Source organism: Belonocnema kinseyi, chromosome 2, assembly GCF_010883055.1.
Source record: "Belonocnema kinseyi isolate 2016_QV_RU_SX_M_011 chromosome 2, B_treatae_v1, whole genome shotgun sequence".
NCBI lineage: Eukaryota > Metazoa > Arthropoda > Insecta > Hymenoptera > Cynipidae > Belonocnema > Belonocnema kinseyi.
In genome coordinates this window covers 120,457,723-120,485,660 of record NC_046658.1, presented here as the reverse complement: position 1 = coordinate 120,485,660, position 27,938 = coordinate 120,457,723, and the positions used below count along the sequence as shown (strand labels likewise).

Genomic DNA, 27,938 nt, shown 5'->3' with positions numbered 1-27,938 from the left:
CAGCCCTGAAGATGTGAACTGCAATGTTCACGAAACGTCGGCAAACAATTCGTAGTAGTTTTTTACACGAGTGAAACCCGAAATATCTCTTTTTATCAATATCAAACGACGTTATGGGATTTATAAAAGCGTTAGAATATTTTAGATGACTCCAAGGGATTTTAGAAGATTTCATAGAATTTCAATGATTTTAAGGGATTTTAAAAGCGCTTAAGGTATTTTTTATCAATTTTAACGGATTTCAGAAATTATCCGATTTCATTTAGTTTTACGGGATTTTATCGTATTTCAATGGCTCTCCAAGAATTCATTCGCAAGTATTAAGGAATTCTGTAGCATTTCAAAGAATGTTTTGAGCGCTTGAAAAATCCCAAGGTATTTCCAAAGATTGCACAGGATACATTAAATATTCAAAATATTTAAATGATTTCAATATTTTAAACTAATATTGAAGAATATGAAATATTTTTGAGCATTTAAAGAGATTCCATGCCTTTTTCAAGAAATTAAAGATATGGAAAGACTTTATAAGATCGAAAATGTTTTATTATAATATCAGCAAAAGAGTATTATGATAATATAAGCAAAAATATCTTACAATCTTACAAGAGATTCTAAGAAGATTTCTGAGGAATGCAATGATTTTAACTTATAAGTGATTTTCAAAAGTCTTTAGGTATTTTAATAATATTTCTAGGATTTTTAATGTACTTTTTAATAGTTTAACAAATCTCAAGACATGTTCAATGTTTTAAGGTACTTTAAAAAGATTTCAAGGAAGTTTTAGTTTATTTTAGTCATTTATTGCGATTTCAAAGTATTTCATTTATTTGAAGTATTTTAAATTACTCCAAGGGATTTTCCAAGATTTTTGATGATTTTAATGATTTAAAGAGATCTTAGAAACTGTCAAAGTATTTTCAAGAATTAAAAAACTTTCAAGAAATTTTTAAAGATTTAAATGATTTTATGGTATTCAACAAAAATTATCATGGTGGTTTAAAGAATTCACTAGAATTTATGAACATATAGCACGATTTCAGAATATATCATGAGATTTTATTCAATTGTATGGAATTGTATAATATTTTAATGCATTTCAAGGAACTTATACACAAGAAGTAAGGGGGTTTCATAGAGTTTAAAACATTTGAAAAGATTTTCAAGTATTGTTTGCAATTAACTTAAAATTTACCCTGAATCCTTTTAAATTCTTAGGAATTCTCTTAAATTCTGTTTTATTTTCTGGGTTTTGCGTCAAGTCATCTATATCATTTTTTATGCCAACACTATTGAAAATCCTATTTTGAGTACGTGTAGAGCGGGGCGAACTACGAAGCGTAGCAACCATACAATTATTGGAAATCTCTGTGATTCGTGACGCTCAACACGTACTGAAAAGCTATACTATTTTTTAAAGATGTTTAATGATAATTATGAATAATATTATTATTATATTCATAACTACAAAAATATTATTAAAATTCAGGAAACTTGAAGATGGTTGTCTTAATTTTGTCATAAGATTCTTGGTTATATTTTCAGGAATTCTTCACATTGAAAACGTTATTATTAATATTAGTATCTCTAATGATACAATTATAAGCTTTTACGATAAATTGATATAGTATTTTTAAAATACAAAAAAGGTACAAAATGGTGAATGTTTTTTTTCCAAATACAAAACAGTACTATATACTTTATAAATTAAATTTTTTTTAAATGAGCTCAATGGTATGAATTTTTAGATCAACTATCTAACTTTATGTGATATAATGAAGAAGATTGTAGAACCTTAGGCTTGATGTTAATATGTTAATATGACAACGAAAAATTAAAACTCCTCAATCAAAGACGATGACGTTTATAATACAAATCTGGTAGAAACGAAACATGAATACTGCAACATCACAATATTAACACGGAATATCACATTTTAAAAAGCTACGGTCTTTCGGAACGAGAAAATACGTGTTAAATTTGGGACTGGGATGAAAACCGGGTTGAGTTTAGACTGGGAGCCAAAGCGGGTTCAAGTCCAAAAACGTTTTTCCCTGTGGAATAATTTTAGTTCACTTCTACTCTAAAGCTCATTCTTTTCCGTTTTCGCTCCCATTATTTTTCAAAGTCTTATTTGTCGTGACAGGAAAACTGAAACCGCTTCTCTTCTGTAGCTCATTCTACACCGCTTTTACTCTCGGCCCGTCAGTTGTAGCCCGTCAGGAATTTTTTGAGCTTTTGAACAAAACGTATCTCGAGGCCCCATGAGGGCATACAGAAGTGTCGTGGCGACTCGACTAAACGTCTTCATCGATAGGCTGAGATAGACTGAGAAATCTGGAAATCTTAAAACTATGAATGTTGTGCTCAATCGAATTGGCGTAGAGAGTGCTAATCTTTCTTTGAGATTGCCGACCCTGCCCAGATTTTCAGAACTTTTCGAGATCGGAACTCTCGAGGAGAAATAAGCGTCGGCTTTGCTCGGCGGCATTCGGATGGAGTCGACCGTTAGTTCGGATCAACGAGACAGCATATGCGTTACGAACGTGTGAATCTGTGAATCCTTAATGGTGTGAATGCTCTACGCTTGGCGAAAGATTTACAAGATTTCTAAGATTTCCTGAAAGAGTTCTGAAAATTTCAAAGCAAAAATCAGTGAGGTCGTTTAAAGAGGATTATAGTTTTTTCTATTATCTTTAAATAATAATAACGAATTAACTTCTAAAATTCTTATAGATTCTTCGGAGCATGAGATGCCTGCCCATTACCGCGAGTATCTACGCTGGCCTCCAGACCCTTTTCATGATTACCACCATCCATGGCATAGGAGACCCTTTGACAATATATGGTATCCCCCGCAGCGTTTGAGATCTCGTTCTCCTAGTCAAATCCGGATTGCGGTACACCAAATAAATCGCTACAAAAAACCTACTCTTCATATTGGCTGGGCAATACATCCTTATATTGCCGTAGCGCAGGGCCACATATTTGAAACATTTGACAACTACCACAAGGAACTCTTTAAGGTTTTATCGTATGATTATCAAAACGAACATACCATTGAGAGTCCCGTAAGAGATGTTCACGTAAACCATACCTTAGATGTTGCTGTGATTGAAACTATGCGACCCATGTTGTTAATAAATCCTCAAGCGAATGTTCTGTTTGATCCTGAAACAGGATTTACCAAGAAAGCTCGTCGTTGGATGATTCATGAGGTAAATGAGATTATTTATGAGAGGCTAGGTCGCCCAGCTCCTGGCGAGGAAAGAGACATCGGTTGGGAGCATATGGATGGGTGTGAGATTCAGTCCGGTTCGTCTGGGTCCGAGTAGACTCCAGAAAAGGAACAATCAATTGAACCCGAACTCGCCAAATCACTGCTGCCTACTCACATGACCAATTAAAATTTTTACCAACCGATAGACCGCAGTTCGCGTGAATCCGCATTCATAAATGTTCTTATACAAACAAAATAAAAATTAATAGAATCGATACTTTTTTCCTGAACAGGAAGGAATAAAACTTACTTCTATATTTCATCACGTTTCCTGTTTTTCGGTTTGGAGTTGATGTGTTAAATAAACATAAAAATTTTAAAAGATTAAAGTGTTCTTTTTTTGCTTGCGGGTAGAGTTCAGAAAATAGTCATACCATATTCACTGTCTACTTTACATGCCTACGTTCACCATTCCTTTTGTTTTGCAATTTTATGTAAAGAAAACCGCGGACGCTTTATGGCGGCTCTGATTTCAACATTTTCACGTAATGGAGATGTTGCATTAATGAGACAAACGTGTTTTTAAAAAATTGAGGCAGCTAATAACGTTATAAAAAAATTTTTTTTTCAGGTTTATAATATTTAAAAATAAATAATTTAGAGCTTGTGTCTGTTTCTTCAGATTCAATAGATGTGACGCCACTAAGATATACAAATGAGCATTAAAGTGTTCACTTTAGCCGCCATGTTATTTTCAAAATGTTGACAAGGGTGGTTCACAAAAAACTTATTGCGTGAATTAAAAATTACCTTATGCAAATTTCAAAGTTTCTGAAAAAATATATGATTCAAATAAATATATTCATTTCAGTTCCATTGATTAAGTATAAAGTTCTGAAATCTGCAATATGGTATTTTGAAAAACCTGCCGGAAATCCCGCAGTTTCGAGCCTTTCTAGACTTTTGTTCACTTTTGTCGCCTGCTCTTCATCACTTTTAATGTACTGTATTCCATTATTAAATATCCAAGGTCTTTACTTAAAAAGAACTGCAAATTAATATAGATATAAATTAAAGAATTATAACTTTTTCAAGATTTACCAGTTATTGCTGAAATGGTACCTCGAACAAGCAAATATGCGATGATCATGATGAGCAGCGAATGTCAGAAATACAATTATGGAAACATAACCTTTCTATCTTTTAAAAACATTGCGACAATTAACAGTATTTCTTTGCTTTTTGGTCCAATTTTTATATTGTTTTAAAGTTTTTTTCATATATTATGGATAAAAGGGAAACAGTACAACAGAAAAACAAATCCGGATTCCGACCCGAAAACTCGGCCACAGCCCAACAAAGTTGGGCTCCCAGATCAGCTCCTGGCTCTAAGCCGGGCTCTCGAGCCGTAAACTGGCCAGCCCCCGACTTGAATTTCCACACAGAAGGTATGTATATTTTAAAAATTCCAAAACTGCGAAAATCTTATTTTTTAAGTAAATGTTATGCTCGCAACCGCTAAAAAATGTTTCGAAAATCTGAAAAAATTAGAAATGTATTATGTCACCCAGAGAAACAAGTTGTCGCGATACGACCGCCGAAAGATAAAAAAGCAACTTTTTTTATATCACCCTAATATTGACGAAACATGTTTCGCGGCTAAGTGTTTTGTTCCTAGATTTTAAGTAAATAAAAATGAAATTAATTATGTTGGGTTATGCCTGTAGTACGTAAATGGAATAACTAAAATCGCGAGAGACTATTTCAATTATTTTCTTCGTCATATTTATTAATGACTTTCTTACCATTTTAATTAGAAGACATTTTTTTCACCATTTAGATGGTTTGAATTTTCCCGCAAAAAGTGTCACAGATTTAGTCCATCTATGCGTTTGGCTAAAAATTTCGCAGTCACAATTTGCACTCTTGGTCAATATATAATATTTTTTTTAATCGAAATAATTTTCATTCATAAGAAATAGTCACTAATTAAGATATCAAGAAATACGTAACTGATATAAATTTTGAAGGTGAGATATTGGAGGCAAACATGGATTGTTGAAACGTTTAAATAACACCCAATGAGAACTACTGGAAAAAGTTAAACTAACCAAAACTATAAAGTTAAGCTGAAATGAAAAAGACATAATGAAAGGTGTTCTAAGTTTTCAGTTTTCTGGTCAGTACTTATTAAATAAAAGTTGTTGGTTATTTATATTTAATTATCAAATCAAATAATTTTTTTTTATTCTCTCTAATTATGCTTAAATTTGTTTCATTTTTTGTTTTATTACTTGTTTAGTTGTCCCAAAACATTTTTGGAGCTGGAAAAGGGAATGGACTGTTCCTCCTAAAAGTTCGTTTTAGTTGAATTTCAAGACTGGAAACGATAAGTGAGATGATCTTTTTGTTTTAATTTTTGTAATAGCAAAAGCTATATCAGGAGTTTTACAGTTAATTGAATCGCTCCAAACAACTACCAGAAGCCATGAACGTCAGTATTCTCAAGACAATATTCTTTCTTTCCTTATTATTTTTGTTATTCTAGAAGAACCTAATGATATATATTAGCCGTGTTATACTTTTTACTTCGGAAAAGATGTTCTTTATACATTTCAATACAGCTTCTACATAATAATTCAAATGTATTCGTCTAACCTGTTTTCTAAACGTTTTTTAAACATTTGTATGCCCTCAGAAGCTTGCCAAAGGTGATCTTATTTGCACTTATTTGCAAGCTCATCTCCTTTGATCAGCGAATTTGGCCATGTTCCTAATTCCAGATTATAGTCCTAGGGGACTTACACTCAAGCTTCATAGGTACGAGCCTCAAAGATATGAGCGTTCCACAGATACGAGCGCCCCGGCAGTAAAGGAACGAGTGGAATTTTTTCCCCTCAAACCCGACCCCACTGGAGAGTCAGGTGCGCGCCTTGAGTTCAAAGTGATGTAGGTGAAAATTTCATGAACATTGTAATTGTTTATAATAATTTAATTCGAAAATGCCGTGTTTTCCGACCTTCTGTTATTAAAATTTATCTTATGAATTGGAGTACGAAACAATCGTAAAGACAGATACGTGAAGCAGTGCTGGGAGAAGTTTTTCGTCAAGCAATATGTTGTTTGGTCAAAAAATTCTAAAAAATACGACGAGTTGAAGTTGTTGGACGATGTATGAACATCGCTTCGAGCGGCGTGCGCTGTTCACTTCAACTCGTCGCATTTTTTTTTAATTTTGACTAAGAAAAAATTACTTAAGGAAATACTTCTTTAAAAATTGCTTCATGTATCTGTCTTTTTGTTTTTTTCGTACTCCAATTCATACGACAAATTTTAATAGCAGAACTTTGGAAAACACGCAAAAAAATAAAATTTCTTTTTTTTAACGAAACAAGCGATGCAAACAAAAACCTCTTTTTAAGATAAGATGCAGTTTTCAATTCGTTCTATTGTCAAATTTTTTGAATATGGTTTTTCGAAAAAAATTTCCATTCTCACTTTTCTAACTTGGACAATAGTTTTACCAGTATCGAGCGTAATTCTGTTAATTTCTATGCTGAAAATCCCAGTCATGTTCAGAAAGATGTTTCAAACAAAATTTATAGATAAATGTATTCAATACCAAAATCAAGATTTCTATAATTCATTCTATTTCCCAAATTCTCATCAGAAAAGGTGAGTCTGTCTGGCTGTGTCTGCGTGGCCTTTGATATTCTCGTTTAGTGTCCTAAAATAAAGGTCAAGTCTATTAGCCAGCCATTCTGGATGAAAATTCAAAAAGTGGGCAAATAGTCTCAAATTGTTGAGACTACTTTTTCCAAAATTCTAAATTTTTCTGTACGGATATTCATATTATTCAAACAGAAAAAACAATTTATCTCTATGACTTTTTTTATAAAACCAAAATTTACCAGAGTTATAGCATTTACAAAATTTTAAAAAACACACGAAGATCGACATTTGAAGCCAAATAACGCAATAATTGAAAAATAGTGAAGAGAAAAAAATGTTTCTTTTCCAATGCCCTACAAGATTATTTAAAAGAAAAAGTTTTTGGTTGCAGACCTAAAGGAGTGCCGCACATTGGCAAGAAAAATGACTTGTTTGGTTGAGAATAACGTACAGCCCACAAATCTTCACCGATTACCGACCAAAAAAATTGGATAAAAATAAAATAATTACAAAATAAAACAAAAATAAATACATGTTTTACAAGTTATGTTGCAAGAAATTGGAATCAAAACAATATTGTTTGAAAAATTTTCTCTTCTGATTGTTACTGTTTATATTATAAACAAATTCAATATACAAATGCAGTAATCAGGCATTTTTCGACAGAAATATTCATAATTTTTTTTTCAATTTTATGATTTTTTTAAAACAAATTTAATTAAAAATGCATTATTGGGGCATATGTCGACGGAAAAATTGTTTTTTGTTTCGATATCAGACTTATAATTGGTATCTTCATAATAAATTCGGCATCCTTCATGATGAGTTGACAAATTTTATGATTTTTAAAAACAAATGCATTATTTAGGCATCTGTGGGCGGAACTTTTTTTTTCGATTTCAGTCTTTATAATTGAGAAGTTCATGATGATTACAGCAAAATTCATAATTGTTTTATAAATTTTATATTTTTTAAAAACAAATTTAATAAACAAATGCATTATTCGAGCATCTGTCGTACAAAGAAATAATAAAATTTATCAACTTATTATGAATGTTGCTAAAATTCCCATCAAGTTCCCATCTGAAAAGACTGGCATTTAAGGAACCAATTTTTTATTCCGACCAATGCCCGAATAATGCATTTGTTTATTACATTTATTTAAAAGATCATAAGATTAATGAACAAATTATGAATTTTGTGGAAAATTTGGTAAAGTTCCCAATTTTTTTAAATGTTCATAAAATAACGAATTTTTCTATCGAAGAATGCCTCATTACGGCATTTGTTCATAAAATTTCTTTAGAATATAAAGAATTATATTCTTTAGAGAATTTTCTTTTAATATCATATCATTTCTATTCAAATTTCTTGCAATATAAATAGAAAAAGGTGTGATTATGGAAAATCATAGAAAACTTTTTTTCACGAAAGAATTTGTTTATACAAAATATTGTTGTTTAATGTATAATATTGAAACATGTTTAGCTAATATTAGTATATGAAACTTAGGCGATTTCAACACATTCCCTGTTATTAACCAGCAATCACTCTTGGTTGAAACTAATTGCCTCCCCCACCCAAATACTCGTTAATCGAGGTTTTGTAGGTCACTAAGGTAGGGATATAATTCAGAAGTTTAAAAAAAGTAAGGCCGATGTGTAGACCGTATGTGCTACGTTTAAATCGTAAAAATAAAATTGGAAATGATTAAATTCAGTTTTTGAAAAAACCGGCAGAAGTTGCAGTAAAATGTTTAATAAGAAATTTCTTTAAAGAATGCGCATTTTTTAAATAGAGACAATGAAACTATGTCTGTTTTAATATCAATGCATGATATTTTGACCTTTACTTTGAAAAAATCGGTGCACAATTGTAAGGAATATACGCCATATGTGCCATATGTGCCATATGTGCAATTGAAGTTGAATATATTGTGTTCAAAAAATCGATTTTTACTTTATTAGTATGAATTTAACACCACAATCCTGAATGCAATAATCTCCATAAAAACCTCACAAGCAGTAGGTGATCATTCAGAAAATAAAATCTGATATTTTGAATTAAATTTGAATGAAAATTACAACTTTTGTCTTAAATATAAGGGAAATGTTTAAACATTCCAAAATGCTTTTAAATTAACAAATATTTTTACAAACAGCTTTAGAGATGCTTAGTTTCTAAATTTGTATCAACTGTTTAAATTTTTCACGAGATACGTTTCACTTTTGTTAAAATATTTTTGCATTCAATAAAAAGAGATTTTTGAGCAGTAATTTTCATTTTCAGAATCACAATTTAAAGATTTTTTGAAACTGCTGGATTGATAAAGAAAAAAATACAGTTTTTTAAGATTGATTGTGAATTTATTTATGCAGCTTAATTTATAAATTTTTAATAGATTGTAATAAACATCTTAGGCATAATGATATGGAAAATATTCCATTTCATCATCAAACAATTTGTATAGTGGATGAGATATAAAATAATTGTTCGTCGTCTTACACGATCAAGAAGCGTGGAGAAGAATCAATTTAAATGTTATTCGAAACGGGTCTGACTTAAGTGTACACATTTTTTCTTGGTTATTCCAAGGTCAATTTTTACACACATACAAACTCTAACTTAGCTATTAATATTTATGAAACATGTGTGTTAAATTTTCAATTACTTGTGAGAGTTGATCGGAAAATTAAGCGTAAGGAGTTGAAAAATGGCGGGGGGGGGGAGAGATTATTAAAGTATCTTACGTATAAAATGCTTTTACTACAAACAAAATAGTAAATGAATTTATAAATAAGTAGGTATTTTTTTCGAACAAAAAATCGAATCGAATTGAAGTTGAATCAAAATTACGACTTTGGTTCTAAATCGAAAGAATTCTTTAAAACTGCTCAAAGGCTTTTAAATTAAGAAGTATTTTCGTAAGCACCTACGGAGATCGCAGATTCTAATCTTCATAAAAATATTGAGTTTGGAAAGATAAAACACTTTTTTTTAAATAAGACAATTTTGAGAATGAAATTTTATTTCGTACAAGACACGTGAAAGAAAATAAATAGAGATGCTATTGGAAACGCGTTTGATTTATGTGTACTAACCTAATATTAATTATTATTCACAGGTTTATTTTTTTATAATTGTAAAATTCACTTACGCTCTTCATACGATAGTCTAGTCATCCATTGGTCATGTTTGGTAACAACATTTTGTCGTTTTGACAAAAAAACCAAAAAAGACGTTGAGTTTTCATAATTGAAGTGCTTCACACTGCACAACCAATTATAGGTTTTTGAAAAAAATTCTTTTAACAATCGTTTGGTTATCATTTGGCCACGATCGGGAACCCACTTTTAACATTTAAACATCGAGATGTGTGAGTTTTCGAATAAAAAAGATATTAGCACTATATTCACGAGCGGCGTCTTCTCCAGTGGTAGTGATCTTTATTGGTCAGCCATGGCCTAATATATAATATGATGAATCGGACATTCTGACAAGAAAATTGGTCAAAGAAACAAATTTTCAGAAGACAAGAATTATCTCAGTCTTTTTTATTCCTAGAAAGCGGGGCTAAATGTCTACTTTTCAGGAATAATAAGTGACTGTATACTAAAATGATAAAACATTATAAATTTTTTATCAAGCATTTTGCAGTTTTCGACATTTTTTACATCTTCGAAATGCTGAAAAATTTCAAAATATACGGAAATTTAGATAATGTAAAATTTTTTGAGATTTCCGGTACCACAGCTTTCGACGTGAAGGAGTTGATTAACTCGGCATTATTATTTCCGTATAAAGTCATTTTTTACTCGTAAATTCATGCGTCTGAACTAAAATGAGATTTTAAAAAATCCCAGAATGTCTAAAGTCTTATTATAGCTTTTGGAAAGTCCTACAACATTTTTATGAACCATTTTTCAATAGTATTTTTTCATTTTTTGCTTGATTTATTGAAAATACTTGTAAAAATCTCGATAATATATTTATCTCGTGCTTCATGCTCGGTAATACATTTACTTGGAGCTACACGCTCAGTTTTTCTACTTCCACCACATTTGTGCATAAACATTTCAAAAGTAAATTTTAAAGTATCAGTATCTAAAGTATCTGCACACTCGATTTTGTCAAAAATGAAAAAATTTATGGATTATGTTCAACTCTATTATATCAAATGTATATTATATTTATTTCTGTACCTCATTCTGGATTTGCTCATTCAGATATTTTAAAATAAATTAAAAATTGTATTATTAACGAGTAGCTTAATATTTTTTTCTTATTTTGCATTAGATTGTATACTTAACTACCCTGAAAATTGTATATCATTTCCATAAGTGTATAATTTTACAATATACAACATGCATTGGTATTGGAACAAAAGTATTTTTATAGTCTGATTTTCATTTTAAAAATGTGCGCATCCTTATAAAGAAAGTCGTTATTCACTTCGCTGCATTTTTTTGCATTTTGTGTCGTTTTTCTATAAATTTAATTTATTTATTTTACATGTTATTTTTCACGTTTCAAACTTAAACATGCATTCTAGCGTAACACACATAAATACTGATAGACGCATTTGTAAAAGCCTGTTCTTCGGATTGAGGGGGTCTCAAAACGTGAACATTTGATCAAAACTGGGTGGGTCGAATTTTCCACAAATCTCGTACCTTCTCTGATTATAATGTCAAAATTAATTAATTTGTCATGAATAATTTTTTGAGAGTTCCTTTTTTGGTTTTAATCGTAAGAACTAGCATTAGAAACATACAAAATTAATTTTTTTTATACTCTTCACACTGAGCAAAAAAGAAATTAAAATACTGAAGTTATGATGAGAGTGTGCCCTACACAGCAGGAACAAATTCTTTTTTACTGTTAATGATGCTTTTCATGATTAAAACGCAACCTACGCATCCTATCAAAAAGTTATTCGTAGATATTTTTTACATGCACAATCTTTGTATACTCACCTTTTACCGTAGTTTGTATAGTTTGACCGAAAAATGTAATTTTTGGATTTTCCATTCTTTTTTACGCTGTCAAAATTTGAATTTTCGATTTTTCAAGAAAATTCAAAAAGTTTTTATGATGCTTTTATACGGCATTCAAAAAGTAACATTTTTCTCCTCCTGACTTTTTTTCATATCGTGCTTCATTTGGCTTAAAATGTTTATGTTCGTATTACCCTCTGGTAATTTTTGGTTTTTTGAAAAAAGTCATTAAGATCAATTGTTTCTCTTCTTGAATACTCTTCATATCCGTAGAGAGAATTTTTGACTTTTAATAAAAGTGGCCTCAAAAGTATTCAAAACGCGCTCATTTTCTGAATTTTTATTCAAAATGGCTGGCTATCAAATTCGACCTAGGATCAATAGTCTTTTAACTTACTTTTATTTTCCTTAGTTTAGGGTATTAAAAAAATGACAGAAGCCAATTTAATACAATAATTTTTTCACAAGGTATTGTGCTTACAGACACATATACAGACAGACAATTAGTAAAAACCTGTTTTTTTCATTTAGGGGGTCTCAAAACGTACATCTGAAAAAAGAACACTTCTGTCCCCTCTTTTTCCCCTAAAAAAGAAAAAAAGAAAATAAAATTATTCATCTTTACTTTGGACGAAAATAAAAAGAAGGAAAGAAAAATGAGAAGGCAACCAACCAAATCCCCTTCCTTCTGAAGGCAAAAAAATATATAAAATAAAACTAAATTGAATAAAAATAAAAATAAAACAAGAATGTAAATAAAAATGAAATCAAATAAAAAAATTAAAATATAAATAAATAAAAAATAAATAAAATAAAATCAAAATAAAATTTGTTGCCAGTAGGAACGGCACACCTGCCACGATGATATGTCACTGACAACTGAGAATCAAGTGAAAGTTTAAAAGGCAAACCAACCCCAAACCAACCTGAAAAAAATTAACGTCCAATAATCAAATTGATGAAAAGAATTCCTAAAAATAAAATCAAGAATCTAACGACCAAATTTGGACAAACTACACAAAATGTTTCCATTAGAATCTGAAAAAAAGAAACACTTCTCTGCCCTCCTTTCCCCCTAAGAATGAAAAAAAGAAAAGAAAATGATTCATCTTTATTTTGGATATATTTTCGTCCAAAGTAAAGATGAATAATTTTCTTTTCTTTTTTTTTTAGGGGGAAAGGAGGGGAGATAAGTGTTCCTTTTTTTCAGATTCCAATGGGAACATTTTGTGATGATTGTCCAAATTTGGTCGTTAGATTCTTGATTTTATTTTCAGGAATTCTTTTCATCAATATTATTATTGGACGTTAAAAAGGGATTTTATATTGGATTGTTTTCCTATTTAAATATCATAAATTTTAAAATCTGAATTTTTCAATTTTCGAAAAAATGCAAAAATTTGTTCTGATAATTGTGCAGGGCATTCAAAAAGCACCATTTTTTCTTTTGACTTTTTTAAAATTGTGCGTTATTTGGCTCTAAGTGTTTATTTTCGTTTAATTTTTTTGTTATTTTATAAATGCTGTAACTCTTGTAAATTTTGGTTTTGTGAAAAATTTCAGTAGTATAATTAGTTCGTCTTTTTGAATACTATGGATATCCGCACAGAAAATGTTTTATTCTGGAAGAATAGTGGTTTAACAAATATTCAAAATGTGCTCACTATTTGAATTTTCATCCAAAATGGCTGGCTAACGCACTGGTCCTTTAGTTTAGGATACTGAAATAGTGTACCAAAGTCCAATCTACTAGAATATTTTCACAAGTTATCGCGCTCACAGACCGGCATACATACAGACATACAGACCGATAGTAAAAAACTGTTTTTTGAATTCAGGTGGTCTCAAATAGTGGACATTTCACCAAAACCGGGAGGGAGGTCAAATTTTACACAAATCTAGTACCTTTTCCGATGAGAATGTAAAAACTCAAAAGGGGCCAAAACAGGAGAATAGGGTGAATGATGCGGAAGTTCAAACCCTAATTCATGAACTTTTGCCATCGAAATTACGAAAGTGTACGTCTGTGCTTTGGCCAGGTAAATAAGGAAGGCTTCCAAACCTTCTACTTTTCCGAGGGTATTATGTTGAAAACTAAAAAAATATCTTACATGGAAAAGCTGTTTTTCTGCATTTTTTACCTTGCTTATTGAACGACCTACGTAAATTGAACGAAAGAATTTGTTAAATAATCTGTTATTGTAGCTTGTCTCCTTTTCCATTAAGTTAATTTTTTATTTTCAATATTTTTTATAATAAGAGTTTAAAATGCAGAAAAAAAAGTACCAAAGGAAAAAAGTAGCAACTTATTGACGGGTATGTGGAATGCAGGTTATGTATACACTGCGTATAGTGTAAGGATTCAACAGTGAAAAAATAGTGTTTTGCGTAAAAGTGAAATAATTTTAATAATTACAAAATATAAAAAAAGGTTGATAAAGCATTTTTAAAGAAATGCAGTTGAAAATGAATTGACATCTATCATTATAAGTGGGTTGTCAGTTTTGAAATTCACCTATCTTTCAAATTACTGAAATAAATGCAAATGCGATTTTGTTAGTTTGAACATTTTTCTCTGGAAATTCGTACAATGAAAGAAATATGAATAGAAAATGGTAAAAAAATTGTAGTAAATACGTGAAACTGAAAGAAGTGAAAATATTTTTTCATTCATGTTTTATATAGTACTTTTTAAATCAGGATGACCGCTTGACGGGGAAGGTAGGAATTTTTTGTAAAAGACGAGAAATATGTCAGTAAATTCATTTTTTGACCGGGAATTTAACAAATTTTGAGGAAAAAAATACATCTAATAACTTAAAATATTACGAAGGTCGTATGACACGATACTTTACAATAAGCTCATTTAAGAATTTTTAGAAAATTTTATTATTATTGCATAATATATAATATTGCATAATAATTTATTTCAAAGCGTGAATTTGCAATGTAAAGAATTTTAAAATGCAGGTTTGGAAAACTTGAAAGAATTAATAATCCACAGGGTTTGAATTTAAACATTTTTGATAAAAAAACGTGTTGAGTTGAACAACTATAAATAGATGTAAATAATGTAATGACTTTTTTTCAATCAATTACTCGAAATTAAAGAAGGAATATGCAGATTTTCATTTTCAATATTGAACTATTTCAATGAGAGAACGTTAGTATTTAAAGAACTTTAAACATCTGATTAAACCTTCATAAACTATTTGTAATGAAAATAAGTTAAAATTAATGAGCAAATGTAAGTATCCTTCTTTACATCCTTCATGCTTGAAAAATACTCGTCTCTGCGCGCACATAACCTCACCCACATATCGCTTTTACTGCATTTCGCGCAATTTTTAATATGCTTTTTAAGTGACCAATCGGAAATGTCACCCTTTCGATATATTAAACAGGGGTTTGGAAATGTTATAAAATAATAAGTACATTCCAAGTAGGACTTGGACCGACTGTAACTTTTGCAATTTCCAAAACAGCACCTCTTGTGCGCACTAACCTTTTCTCTTTTCAATGGATTTTCTCCTGGTCTATTAGACATTTCTTTTTTGGGAAGTTTATTAACTTCCAATTGTTCTAAATAGTTTTTTTTCGTCAATGTTTACTATTCCCACATAAGTTTCTGTCAAAATAGACCAAAACTCACATGGAAGTGCTATATATCTTTAGCGCTTGCGTAGTGTCGTTTTCTTAAATGAAAAGGTCTATATTATTATTCTTAATCCGGTCGCTATGCAGGAGACTTGTATTGCTACGGTCGAAACATTGCGTAAAGTCCGTTTCTAGTAAAATGTCAACAAATAAGAGGCTATATTATAGAATTCTATATTTTCATTCAAAATAACTTATTCTTCTTGCTAAATATATTTAAAAGTAATTTTTCCAGTAAATAAAATACCACCGAAACAAACCATCATATTTTTCTATATGTAAATATTTTGGTTTTCATAAAAATCTGCAGTCGGCTTTGTCCTATGGTGAGGCGCAAAGCCGACGAAATACAACTTGTTAGAAAAAATTAAAGTACTAAATCATTGTTTTCTTTATGTGATGAATACTTATAGAAATATTATATGCAATAATGCAGAACTCGAAATGATAAATAAATTGATCAATTCCACGTCTTATTAACATTAAAAAAATCATTGAATGTTAACTGGGTAGCGTCCCCCCCCCTTTCTCAAAAAGAATTGCCGTCAGATCCAAATAACGCGATGAGTAGTTCCGTTTCAATCAAAGCAATACAGTGTATCGATCTCATGTCAACTCGTCATATACTGCCATATAAACTAAAAAGATACATAAGTGACATTGCCGCTTATAATTCTTCTCGCAAACTTGGTAATAAAAAAGTCGACCTAAGCGAAAATGTCACTTATTTATGTTTTTAGTTTGCACGGCAGTACAGTTGTGGTCGTTTAATCTTTCAACACTTGAAGCAAGCGCTACGACCAGAAAAGGATAAATTGCATAGGCAATAGTAAATTTAAAATTATGTTGACCATCATCTTCCTTAATCATGACTATGGTAGGTCCACCTACATTAATTCATTGAAGCCTTCCAATATGTCCTCGTGCTCTGCCTTCTGCATAAAATTGAGTATAAACTGCCCATGTATGTTTACGTTCTCTTAATACAGGGTAATCTACTGGTGGAAAAGTCAATCGCTTCTGACGACTGAGCAGAATTAATGATTATCCAATAAGAATAATAGAAGTTGGATTATTATTATTATTTGTAGAAGAGAACAGGAAATAACCTTGACACTCTATAAATGATCCAGGACGGGCGCTATACATTTGGCCACCCATGTGCAATGCCTCCTCCTTCCTCACCCTTCCCCTTTTCTGTAAAAAAAAGAGAAAAACAAACAAAAAAGAGGACAGAAAAACGACAAGGCAGCCAACCAAACCCTCTTTCTTATTCTTTTCATTTCTCTTGTCTTTCCTTTTTTTTATTATAAAATGAAAATAAAAAAAACATTCGTAAAAAATAATCACCAAAGTTTTGACACTGATACAGCACCCTTATCAAGAAGAGAAAAATTAGAGAAAGCAGAGAGAGCAATGAAACCCTGATACCTGACAATCAAGTAAGGGTCAAAATGCCAACCCATTATAAACATACCTAAATACCCATCGTAAACACATCCGAAATAGAGAGAATAAAAAAAAATCAAGATTTGTACAAACTCAGTGCTAAATATAATTAGAAAAATTAACATAACTATTAATTAATTTGTCCAAATCAGTTTTTAAATTAATAGATAACTACTTTTTTTTAATATAAAGCATTTCCTTAAGTTCAATTTATTGTCTCACTACAGTTACTATATTAAATTTCAACATTATCCCAATCAAAATCATGGTTAAGATCAACAAATTCCTTTTTATGTATAGTAAGGACACTCTTATATTTGTTTTTAAAACAAACATCACTTTTGTGTACTTCTGGTCCAGTATTAAGAAACTGCCAGTGTCTGCCAAGTAACTCATCTTACAGATCCTGCAAGAGATCTTGTAGTCAAAACCACACTTTAAAAATTACCCAAAGGATCCTTGCAAAAAATTATTATTATTATCATTTTAAGTGTTATACGGAAAATAGTATGTATCATAAACTTTTTCAACATAAATTCAATAGTTTTCGAAATTTTACCAAAAAATGGAAGAACAGAGGTACTGAAGCAATTCTACTCCTTCGATGCTTCTTGATTATATGCAGGCAAAATATTACTTTGTTGTCTTTTGATTCATAGATTTCTAATTAAAATATGTTTCTCAATTCAATGTTGTGGGTAATGATTCAGAAACAGGATACTCGTAACAATAATCAAATGTCCTTTGAGAAATGAAACATGGGACGAGTCTAAAACTCTGTTCACTAAGTTTTTCATTAATTCTACTTTGCTTTAAAAACGATGCGCAGGAAAGAAATTTTTAAATGATTCCTGAATATATTTACTTTTCTTATATTAATTGATAAGAATATTGCCATCTTGACCTTTGAGTACTTCTACTTTCAAAAAACTGATTTTATTATTCTTTTCTATTTCATGGGTAAATTGAAGTTTTGTATGAAAATAGTTAAAAGCATCGAAAACCATCCGAAACATTGCTAAAGAAATACGTTAAAAGACACCAGCGACCTACCAAAAGTAAAAACACAAAGCAGAATCTAACTTCTTGAAAACAAGAACCTTTAAAACTTTCATAACTATTTACCCTAAAATCAGAGAAATGACTGAACCAATGGGATTACCAAACTTTTGCCTAATCGAGTACATAATTAAATGTTGTCCCATCCATTTAAAATTGACTGTTTAACTATTTTAAGGGAGATACTTGAAAATATTGCAACGACATCCAAAAAAATCATTGCATAGCCATCTGGAAAGGTTTTTGACTGTTAATTTTTTGAAATTTCCAGGTATTTTTAATATCATGTTTTGAAGTTATGATATAGTCTTTCAGAATTTAATTAAGGTTTTATTCCAAGGATTTAGATAGTGTCTTAACAGTTTAAATAACTATTTTTAACGGATATCTATCTTTGGGAATCTTTCTTAAACCGTAACATTTGGAGAAACTGTGTATTCAGTATTAATATCAGTCCATGAGATACTCTGATTTTTTTCATAAATACAGTAATATTGCATTTAACAAGATTCATGGAAATTATATCAAAGTTGTTTTTAATCAAACTTTTCGTTATCATGAAAGCTTCGGAATTCTTACGATCCATATTAATAATGTGCAGACAATTTTCATCAGCAAGGCTCTTTGAAAAGTGTAAACCTTGTTTTTTAAATCTTGCTGATCTAATATTAGAAATTTTGTGTATTCTTAATTCGACATCATTAAATACTTTCAAAATTTGTTTTTAACTACTTTTTATCGCATGGTTACTAAAATCTTAGCCTTATTTTTTTTCCTTTTTTTATTTTAGTCCAAAAAGAAAATTTTTTTTTCTTTAATTTTTGAGGAAAATGCTTATCTTTTTTCAAATCACAATAGGAACATTTTATGCTTGTGGTCCAAATTTTGTCGTTAGATTTCTACTTGCTGTTCCGAAGTAGTTTCTTTGTCATTTTCATTTTAAAAAGGATCGGTCAGCGCTTGCAAAAGACGCAGGCAAAGTGTTTAAAATTCGGTAAGTTAGAAATGTGTTTGAAAACATGAGTTTTTCTTTTACTATGGACGTCAAAATTTAATTTGCACTCATGCTTGGCTTAAGGTAAAGTTTTATGGCAGTAAGTTCATCATACAAATCTACGCCTAATATATCTGAACGATTTTCGTCTTCGTTTGTAAGATTTTCTTGTACATTCTTCAACTTTCAAGAATATCTAACTTATGGGGCATGTTTTTCGATTGTCTCTAAATTCTGGGAATATGTTCGCCTACCCAACAGTAGTTAATCCACAAACTTATAGACCAGGATTACCAACCCTCTCCAAGTGAGGGGGGGTTGAATTTTCAACCCCAATGCCTGCAGGGGTAGTTTCAAACGCCTGTAACTTTCTTTCTAATTACGCGATTTGAAATTTTTATGTGGGTTTTGGAAAGTGCTTTTTACACGCTTTCATCCTATTTTATTATTTATAACAAAAAAAATTGTTTAAACAATTTTTTCAATAAATCAATTGTTTATTTAACTTTTTTCGCAATTTAGGCATCTACGATTTTTTTAAAATAGTCTCAAAAGAAAGCTTGACTTTTTTACTATGAAAAATGTCTAATAAGAAAATGGACAAATTGAAATTCGTTGAGTTACAGAGCCGGTTGTAGAGGGAGTCCTCGCGCTCGCACTCGGGCGTTATGCATATCAATTAAGAAAGAAAGCAGATGGAACTCGTGAACATGTTCAGAAACGATTTATCCTAGGTAATCTGTCCGAGCTGTTGAATCGTTTCAAAGTGGAAAACGAAAATACTGTACCACGACATATCAGTAACCCTCTATTCTCATGAAAATCCAGCGAGCGCGATAGATTGCAAGCGTGACTTTTTTTATAAGCAGTTCTGTCATCGAGTCCTGTATCAAAACCTAACATTTCCGAGACACTTTTCAAATCGTTTTATTTTATTGCCGAAACGGCGAATCTATGTCGACGGTTCAAAGTAAAATCTAAATTATACACCCTGTTGTCGAAAGTTAATACTTCTTTCGTAAAATGAACATGATGCTAAAATTTAATCTTAAATATACATTCGTTCACATTCATCATACTAATCTTGACATTTTATTTACAAAAAGAATGCTTTATCGTTAAAGATATTTTCTTTCTCTTCATGCCGACTTACCCGACTGTTGCTTTGCCAATATTTTCTCGAAAGACATTTTATTCTGAATTCAAATTTACTCGCATTACATTTCATTTATTTCAAATTGTAAGACCGCGCATTTAATGATACCGATGGTGTTGTTCGTAGCGGCAAGAATGCGAATTATATCTGCTCATTACACAATTACGACGCCAGCGCTATCCAGCGTCGTCTAACTTCATTAAATTTGAATGGAAGGGGGATTCCCATGTGTCAGTTACATTTTGCGTCGAGGAGTTCGGAATTATTTTTCTAACCTCAGTTGCAGGTCTTACTTGCAGCAATTTTTTACTTTTTTCTGTGATTGTTTTAAATCTGGTGTCCCGATTTATAGCTCGAACTCACTCATACTCTGCCTTTTTCCCATTGCTGCTAAGGACGCCGTATAAGAGACGAGAGCAACAAAATTTAACTTCATTTTTTTCTGTCATATTAGTGCATTATAATATCTTACAAAGCTCCAGGACCTGAATGTACGATATCATATTGTGCATTCTTGCAATCTAGAGGTTTTGCGATATCATTGTGCGATATCTTTTTCTCCGTGCAGTATTAAACGATTTCACTCAATTTTGGTGGAGATTATTTTTTTGGTCATTCCAACAAAATAATGGATCGGATCAAGAAGAATCCAAAATAGATAAATAAGGACCACCCTTATAATTATATTACTTAAATAAATGTTTAGGCAGAGGTAACGTTGGCTAAATAAAAATTACTAAAATTTAGCTGATAATTAATGACATTTTTCAAATTTGATTACTAAAAAGTGAGCCACTATAGATTACTAGACAATAATTAGTAATTCTATAGTATGAAAATGTATTATTTTTTGGTTAATAATTTAATTATTTTATATAAAATGCATGTATTTCATTGAAAGTTCTTTTTTTGTGGTAACAAATTAATCTTTGTTGTTAAAAAGTTATCTTATTGTTTGAAAATTTAAGTTTTGAAAATTCAAGAGTTAAATTGTAAAGTTTCTTTTTTGTTGAGTTGCTGAAAAATGATACAATATCACATTCAGAGCTTTTAAGATTGAAAATTCAAATCTTTCAAATTTGAAAAATTAAAGATGGAAAATTCGTTTCAAAATTTGAAAAAAGCATTGATAATTGAGTATTTTAAAAACAGTTTTCGAACGTCTCAAGGCACCGTACAAATTAATTTGGGACAAAAATTTGGGAGTGTGCCAAGGATCTGCATCCTCCCCGCAATTAAAAAATGGCGATTCATTTTTTTTCAAATGTATGTTTATTTGACACACCAGATCAAACCCGATAAGCAGGAAAGGTGATAAAACGTACATAAAAGCTTTACTGAACAAAGTCAACGTAACCTCTCCAATATTATCTTAAAAGATTCATCATAAGCCCACTCAACACCGGCATCGGAAGGTCTCAAATTTCTGTAGAAAAGATTGTCGTCAGATCCGAATTTCGCGATGGGTAGTTCAGTTTCAATTTAAGTAAGACCGTATGTCGCGTTCGTTTTAACTTGTCTTATAAATCTTGAAAGGGTACAACCATGAACCTCACGGGATTCGACCCTGAATTTGCGAAGATTGTGGTTGTTTAATCTTTCAAAGCATGAAGAAGGCACTACGACCAGAAAATTTTGGATTGCATAGGCAATAGTAGGTTCATAGTTATGTTGATGATCATCTTCCACAATTTTTACTTTGGTAGGTCCACCTAAACCAACTGTTTCTAACGCGCCATCATATCGAACTCTGCCTTCTGCAAGAAATTGATAGTAAACTGCTCATGGATGGTTTGGATTTTTTAATGCACGGTAATTTACTGGGCGAAAAATCATCCGGTTCTGACGTCTGAGAGGAATCAATGATGATTCTGCGAGAATAATATCATTTGAATTATTATTGTTATTATTTTTATTAAAGGGGAACAGGAAAAAAATCTTGTCATATAAATATACTCCATTTTTATTTCAAATTTAAGATATTTAAATCAGATTAAAATCAAATGTAAAATCCTAATTAAATTCCAATAATCAATTCATCTACAGAATTCCTGAACAAAAGCAAGAATTGAACGGCCGAATTGTGACAAACACCATAAAATATTGCCATTGCAATTTCAAATAGATGCAAATTTTTCTAAAAAAGAAAAAATTTTTTTTTAGATAAAAGTAAAGAAACGGGAACAAAAATGAGGAGGCAACCCTATGTAAAGTTTCAACATTCTCGCAATGAATAACATGGTTAACACGAATAAATTCCTTTGTACATCTGCCAAGAACAATATTATAACAGCGACCCAAACGAACATCACTTTCGTGTTTCTATATCCTAGTATTAAGGAGTCTGCAAGTCTGTCCCACGTAAGTCAGTTATTATCGAATTAATTTGAAATGGAAAATAGTATAAATTCTAAACTTCTTGAACAGGGAAAATATTACATTTTTTGCCTTTGAATTTTTTAATTCTAATTTAAATATGGGCAAGATATTATTTCTGTGAAGAGTCACAGGGCTGCCGTATGGAGTGCCGTATGTAGAGGACTCCTAATCAACGTGAGAGACTAAAGTTAGCTGCAACTCATGTTCAATATTTCGCTGATGCAAGTACAGTGAAATAAAATAGAATGGATATAACACCGAACAATTTAAAAACATATGCAAATTTAGCGGATCATTTAAACTCTACAATCAAAAGTATCATGCCACTTTTTCATTTTTTACCTATTTGAAATAATACTCAACTTCTGAAAAGATTTTTGTCCTCAATTGTTTTAATATTATATGATATATAAATCGCTCGATCCTAACGTATTAAAAGACAATTTTTAGAGCGTTGCTTAGGAGTTTCAAATAAATAATACGAATTTCCATATATACTAGGCAGTCTGATAAGTCCCTGAAAAATGAAATACGGAGACGTTTTTTCGGCCAAAGTCGGTTTTACTTTTAACATACTCTCCTTTTAGGTCGATACAGCGAGTCCAACGATTTTCTAACTTTTTGATACCGTCCGAAAAGTACTCGATCGGAAGGTCTCCAAAATACGCCTCAGTTTCAGCTATGAGCTCCTCATTTGAGTAAAAACGCTTACCAGTGACCCATCTCTTTAGGTTAGGGAACAAGTAATAGTCGCTGGGGGCCAGGTCTGGTGAATACGGTGGCTGAGGAACCAATTCGAAGCCGATTTCATGCAATTTTGCTTGTGCAACTAAGCATGCATGAACAGGCGCATTGTCGTGATGTTAAAGCGGTTTTTTCTTCTTCAAATGCGGTCGTTTTTCGGCGATTTCGATTTTCAATCGGTCCAATAATGATGAATAGTATGCTCCGATTATGGTTTCACCTTTTTCAAGATAGTCCACGAATATTATGCCATGTGCATCCCAAAATACGGAGGCCATAACCTTTCCGACCCATTGTTGCGTTTTTGGACGCTTCGGAGCACTTTGGCCCGGTGGAACCCACTGTTTTGCCTGTTGCGTTGACTCAGGAGTGTAGTAGTGGATCCAGGTTTCATCCATGGTTTTGAATCGGCGCAAAAACTCGGTCGGCTTACGCGAAAATAATGCCAAATTCTGCTGGTAAGTTGTCACACGAATTCGTTTTCGGTCCACTGTGAGCAAACGCGGCACCCATCGCGCGCAGAGCTTCTTCATGCCCAAAACTGAATGAACGATATATATCATGGATATATATCATGGATTTCTTCGACATTTTCTGTTGTAGTGACCTCTTTTGGGCGCCTAGATCGTTCAGGGTAATACTTATCCAGCTTGGCCTTGGTCTCGGATATCGTTTTCTTGCAAAGATAGTAGTGTTTGTTCAAAACTCGAAACTCAGATTTTTCCATATTAAAAAAAACTCGGAAGTTAGTCGCTTCTCAGTGCTGTAACCTGTAAATGCGTAAACGTAAATGGCTGAAGTTTTGACAGGCGTCTTTTGAAGGATCAAGCTCGACGAAAATGGTTCACATTAGTGAATACTAATGCCATCTCTGAGAATTATCAGGTACTTATCAGACTGCCTAGTAGAATGTCAAAAGACCGAAATACGAATTCTTTAATAATTCTGTTACAAAGTTCCATTTGAATAATTTTTGAATACTTGAGTAAATACTTAAAGAAATTGACATTAAATTTTTCTTCATTCGTTTGTCACGAAAATTTACGAGGGTTGTTTAAATATGATCGAGTCAAACGCTGTAGATGGTGCGCATGTATATTTTGAAGGTCGTGGCTTGAGTATGTGATTGCTGGGTACCATACGAACAGTGTGGCGTAGTTTTCGTCGGAAGCGCATGTTTCACGCGCGTGCTACTACCATGAATTTTTCTGCGTTTACGAAATCAGTTCGGTAGTGAGTGCCTGAGTAGAGCTGCCGTGTTTAAATGGGCCAAAGCATTCAAGGATGGCCGAGAAACCGTCGAGAATGAGCCGCATGATCGTCGACCGCGAACCAGCAGGAGAATTTCGAGGACCGTAAGATGAAAGTTTCGAGACATTTCGGCTGAACTCGGCATCAGTGTTGGTAGTGTAGAGTCTATCATCCACGAATACCTTCAATATTGCAAAATAACGGCGCGATCGGTTCCTAAACTGTTGAACTTCGAACAAAAATTCACGCGGCTGGAAGTTTGTCGCCGCTTGCTGACGTGACATGGGTACACCATCATACTTCCGAAACCAAGGTGTCTCTGTTCTGGGACCAACAGGGCGTACTGTACGTCGATTTTCTGCACATCCAACGTACCATCAATGGTGCATACTACTCTAACCTTCTGAAAACACACATGGCTGTCCAAGTTGCCCAAGGAATTCTTCGATACCGGCATCAAAAATTTAGTTTCTTTATGAATTACTTCGAGCGGTCGTAAAATGTTCAATTTCGAAATACTTTAGAAGCTCATTAGGCATTCTTTAAGAATACTTGTACGAACTAAAAATTAGTTGAAAAAGGATAAATATAATTCTTTTTATATTAATTACCTATAATTTACGAATTCAATTACGGCGCTCTTATTATATTCTGGCTTTAGAACTAATTGAGGTTTTTTTCTAAATAGGCTTGCCGTCTAGAATGAAAAATGTCTATAGCTGTCACAGAAAAAACAATTTCTATATTTATTGTGAACTCAAGATACAAAAAAAAGTAATTAGAAAAGATCAATTGAAGCTGATCCCAAGTGTTATCTTTGATATCCGTTATCTGCTGATTTGCAAAAAGAAAGAATATTTGTCTTGAATTAAGAAAACGATTTTTCAACGTAGTCTTTTAATTTACCATCTATAGTTTAAAATTGAAGAAAGTCATTTCAAATTAAATAAACATATTTTCTGATATAAAAAAAAGATTTTTTTACGCCTAGATCCGAGCCGAACACTTAGGAGCTTGTCGATTTGAGACCCGAAAGGAAATTTCCGTACTATTTCGGATTAGAGGGTTTGCAGAAGTTATTTGAAAAAATATGACAATTGTTATTTTCATGATTGTAATCTAGCAACGCAACGTGGCATTGTATCATGGGATCCTACGGTTTCACAAATGATTATAGTGAATATTCTATTTGATCAATTGTAGTTACACATATATTTAATAGAGACTATAAGATTAAAATTAGGTGAAGAGAGATTGCGATAAAATAATTTTTGATCTCTTAGTTAATTTAAGTGAAAAAAGAGACATCATGTCATATTTCTGGAGTCGCGTATCTCTTGAGGCGTCGTTATTAGAATGTCCAGATTATTTCTTTATATACGAAGCCACATATTCTTGTAAAAAAATCACACAAAGTATCAGGAGACTCAAATAAGGTAGTATGTTCATCTTTAAGAAAATTCTTAATCACAGAATTACTAGAATAGCAGTAAAAGTACTGAAATAGCAGGTGAATGTGTCGAATGAAATACAATCGGGCTTCTCAATAACAGGGTTCTCAATACGAACGCTTTCTCTAATCCTTGATCGAGGAGTACCCCCACTACTATGCTTGTTTGGAACATTACCGGATTAATTTAAAAGCTTTTGAATAATAGCATTCGGTTAAGTTTGATTTCTAATGACTTTATCGTTGTAATAGCGTGACCATTTGAAAACAATGATATAAAACTGCATTGTTTTTTATTTATCAATTTGCCTAATTTTGTTAGAAATAGCCAGAAATTACACGTACGAAACAAACTTTTACGCGCTAAACGAAAGAGACAAAGTAAGGAAAGTAGAACTGGTTTCATTCAGAGACCGGCTTGCGTTTCGAGCGAGCGAGCTTTTCGATAGAGAGTGAGGGTAGCACACTTCTCGGAAAAGCCTTCTCCTACTGCCCCGTGAGCGCTCTTATTGAGAAGCCCGACTGCATTTAAAATGCAAACACGAAGGTATACGTACTTGTCAACTTGCTCTTTTTCCCCATCATTAAAGACAATGTTGCATGTTCTTTTCTTACTCTTTTCTTTGTATACTATAATTTTTCTTTTATTCACGTTAACTTTGAAAGCCACGCTCTTTATGCTTGCATTCAGTTTGTTCAATTCCGGACATCCTCGGAGCCCGAACTTCTAACTTAAACTCCAAGCACCTAACCTACTGAGGAACCAAGTCTCCTTTATTATATTTTTTTTTATTAAAACATTTACTCGGGTAAACCCGGTTACACATCATAGCTAAGGACTAAGTCAATTGACTGATGAGATTAGGAAGTTAAAAGTTAATTCAACTAATTTAATACGATGCTTGAAACCTCCTGCGATGATGTTGCAGCAATTACGAGCGGCAACGACGCGTTGGACGTGACAGCAGTCACCTTTGGATGCTTTCATAGAGCTATCATCTGCAACTCCATGGATTTTTAGTCGCTCACTTCCTGATGGTCAAGAAAGTATCTCACAATGCGACAGATGTTTAATAAAATCGCCTACTGAGCTGATTTCAATACCCTACTTCCTCCTAAATGTTCAAGATGTTTAGTTCATCTTGCGTGCACATTACCTGTAGCCGAAATCACAATCGGATGAATAGATGCATAATTCACATTTCTCCATATGGTCTTTACTTCATGCCTTAACTCGCTATACATGTCGATCTTCGTTGTATAGGTTTACTGCAAATTTCTGTTAAGCGGACAAGCTATGTCGATGATGTAGACTCTTCTACCTTTTTTCTCGCTTCACGATATCAGGTCGATTGGCCCAGATATAATGATCTATTTAGATAGTAACATCCTAATATAAGATATAATCTTCGCTTTCTGAAATGGGCATTTGAATGTATCTATAGAAAGGCATCCATTCTTTTAAGAGTCCTAGGTTTGGAGCAAGTTGTTGGTGTATAATACCCGCTACATCATTATGCCTGTGCGTATATTCTCTCTGAGCTATTACGCGACAGCCATCAATAATGTGCTCGATGGATTCGTTAGTATCTCCAGATAATCGACACCGGTCAACCACGTCTTGATGTAATACGTGTTTGCGATTATTCCTGATGCTGACAACCTTGTTCTGTATTGCAATGACAAAACCTTTTGTCTCTGAAAACAGAACACTCTTTCTTAGCCAAATATTGGATGCCTCGCCATCTACATCATTTTGATATAACGTTTTGGGGTGCTGGCTATTGATGACTTTCTGCCTCCATTGTATTTCTAACTCCTCTATGGTTCCTGCCCTGATATTCAAGGCTCCACCTGAGGACAAATTTAAGGGCGTATAGTCAAGATCCGCCTTACAGATGCTACTGTAA

At 32.2% G+C, this 27,938-nt stretch overlaps 1 protein-coding gene across 1 annotated transcript; it reads right to left on the bottom strand.

The window, feature by feature from the left end:
- Positions 1–16,590: 16,590 nt before the first annotated feature.
- Positions 16,591–23,890, bottom strand: LOC117182967. Its single transcript, XM_033376092.1, has 3 exons — positions 23,800–23,890; positions 23,156–23,412; positions 16,591–16,743 (listed from the first exon to the last, which is right to left on the bottom strand). Exons 1-3 carry the CDS (start codon positions 23,888–23,890, stop codon positions 16,591–16,593), a joined length of 501 nt encoding a protein of 166 aa, XP_033231983.1.
- Between the last annotated feature and the right edge of the window lie 4,048 nt (positions 23,891–27,938).

Bases quoted from the DNA above. Each gene is read 5' to 3' on its own strand.
- LOC117182967 (XM_033376092.1), bottom strand. From the start codon at position 23,890: ATGATATATATCGTTCATTCAGTTTTGGGCATGAAGAAGCTCTGCGCG. The intron at 23,413-23,799 runs GTGTGACAACTT...ATGCATGCTTAG, and splicing joins AGTGGACCGAAAACGAATTC to TTGCACAAGCAAAATTGCAT. The intron at 16,744-23,155 runs GTTAAAAGTAAA...TTTTTTTTACAG, and splicing joins TCGACCTAAAAGGAGAGTAT to AAAAGGGGAAGGGTGAGGAA.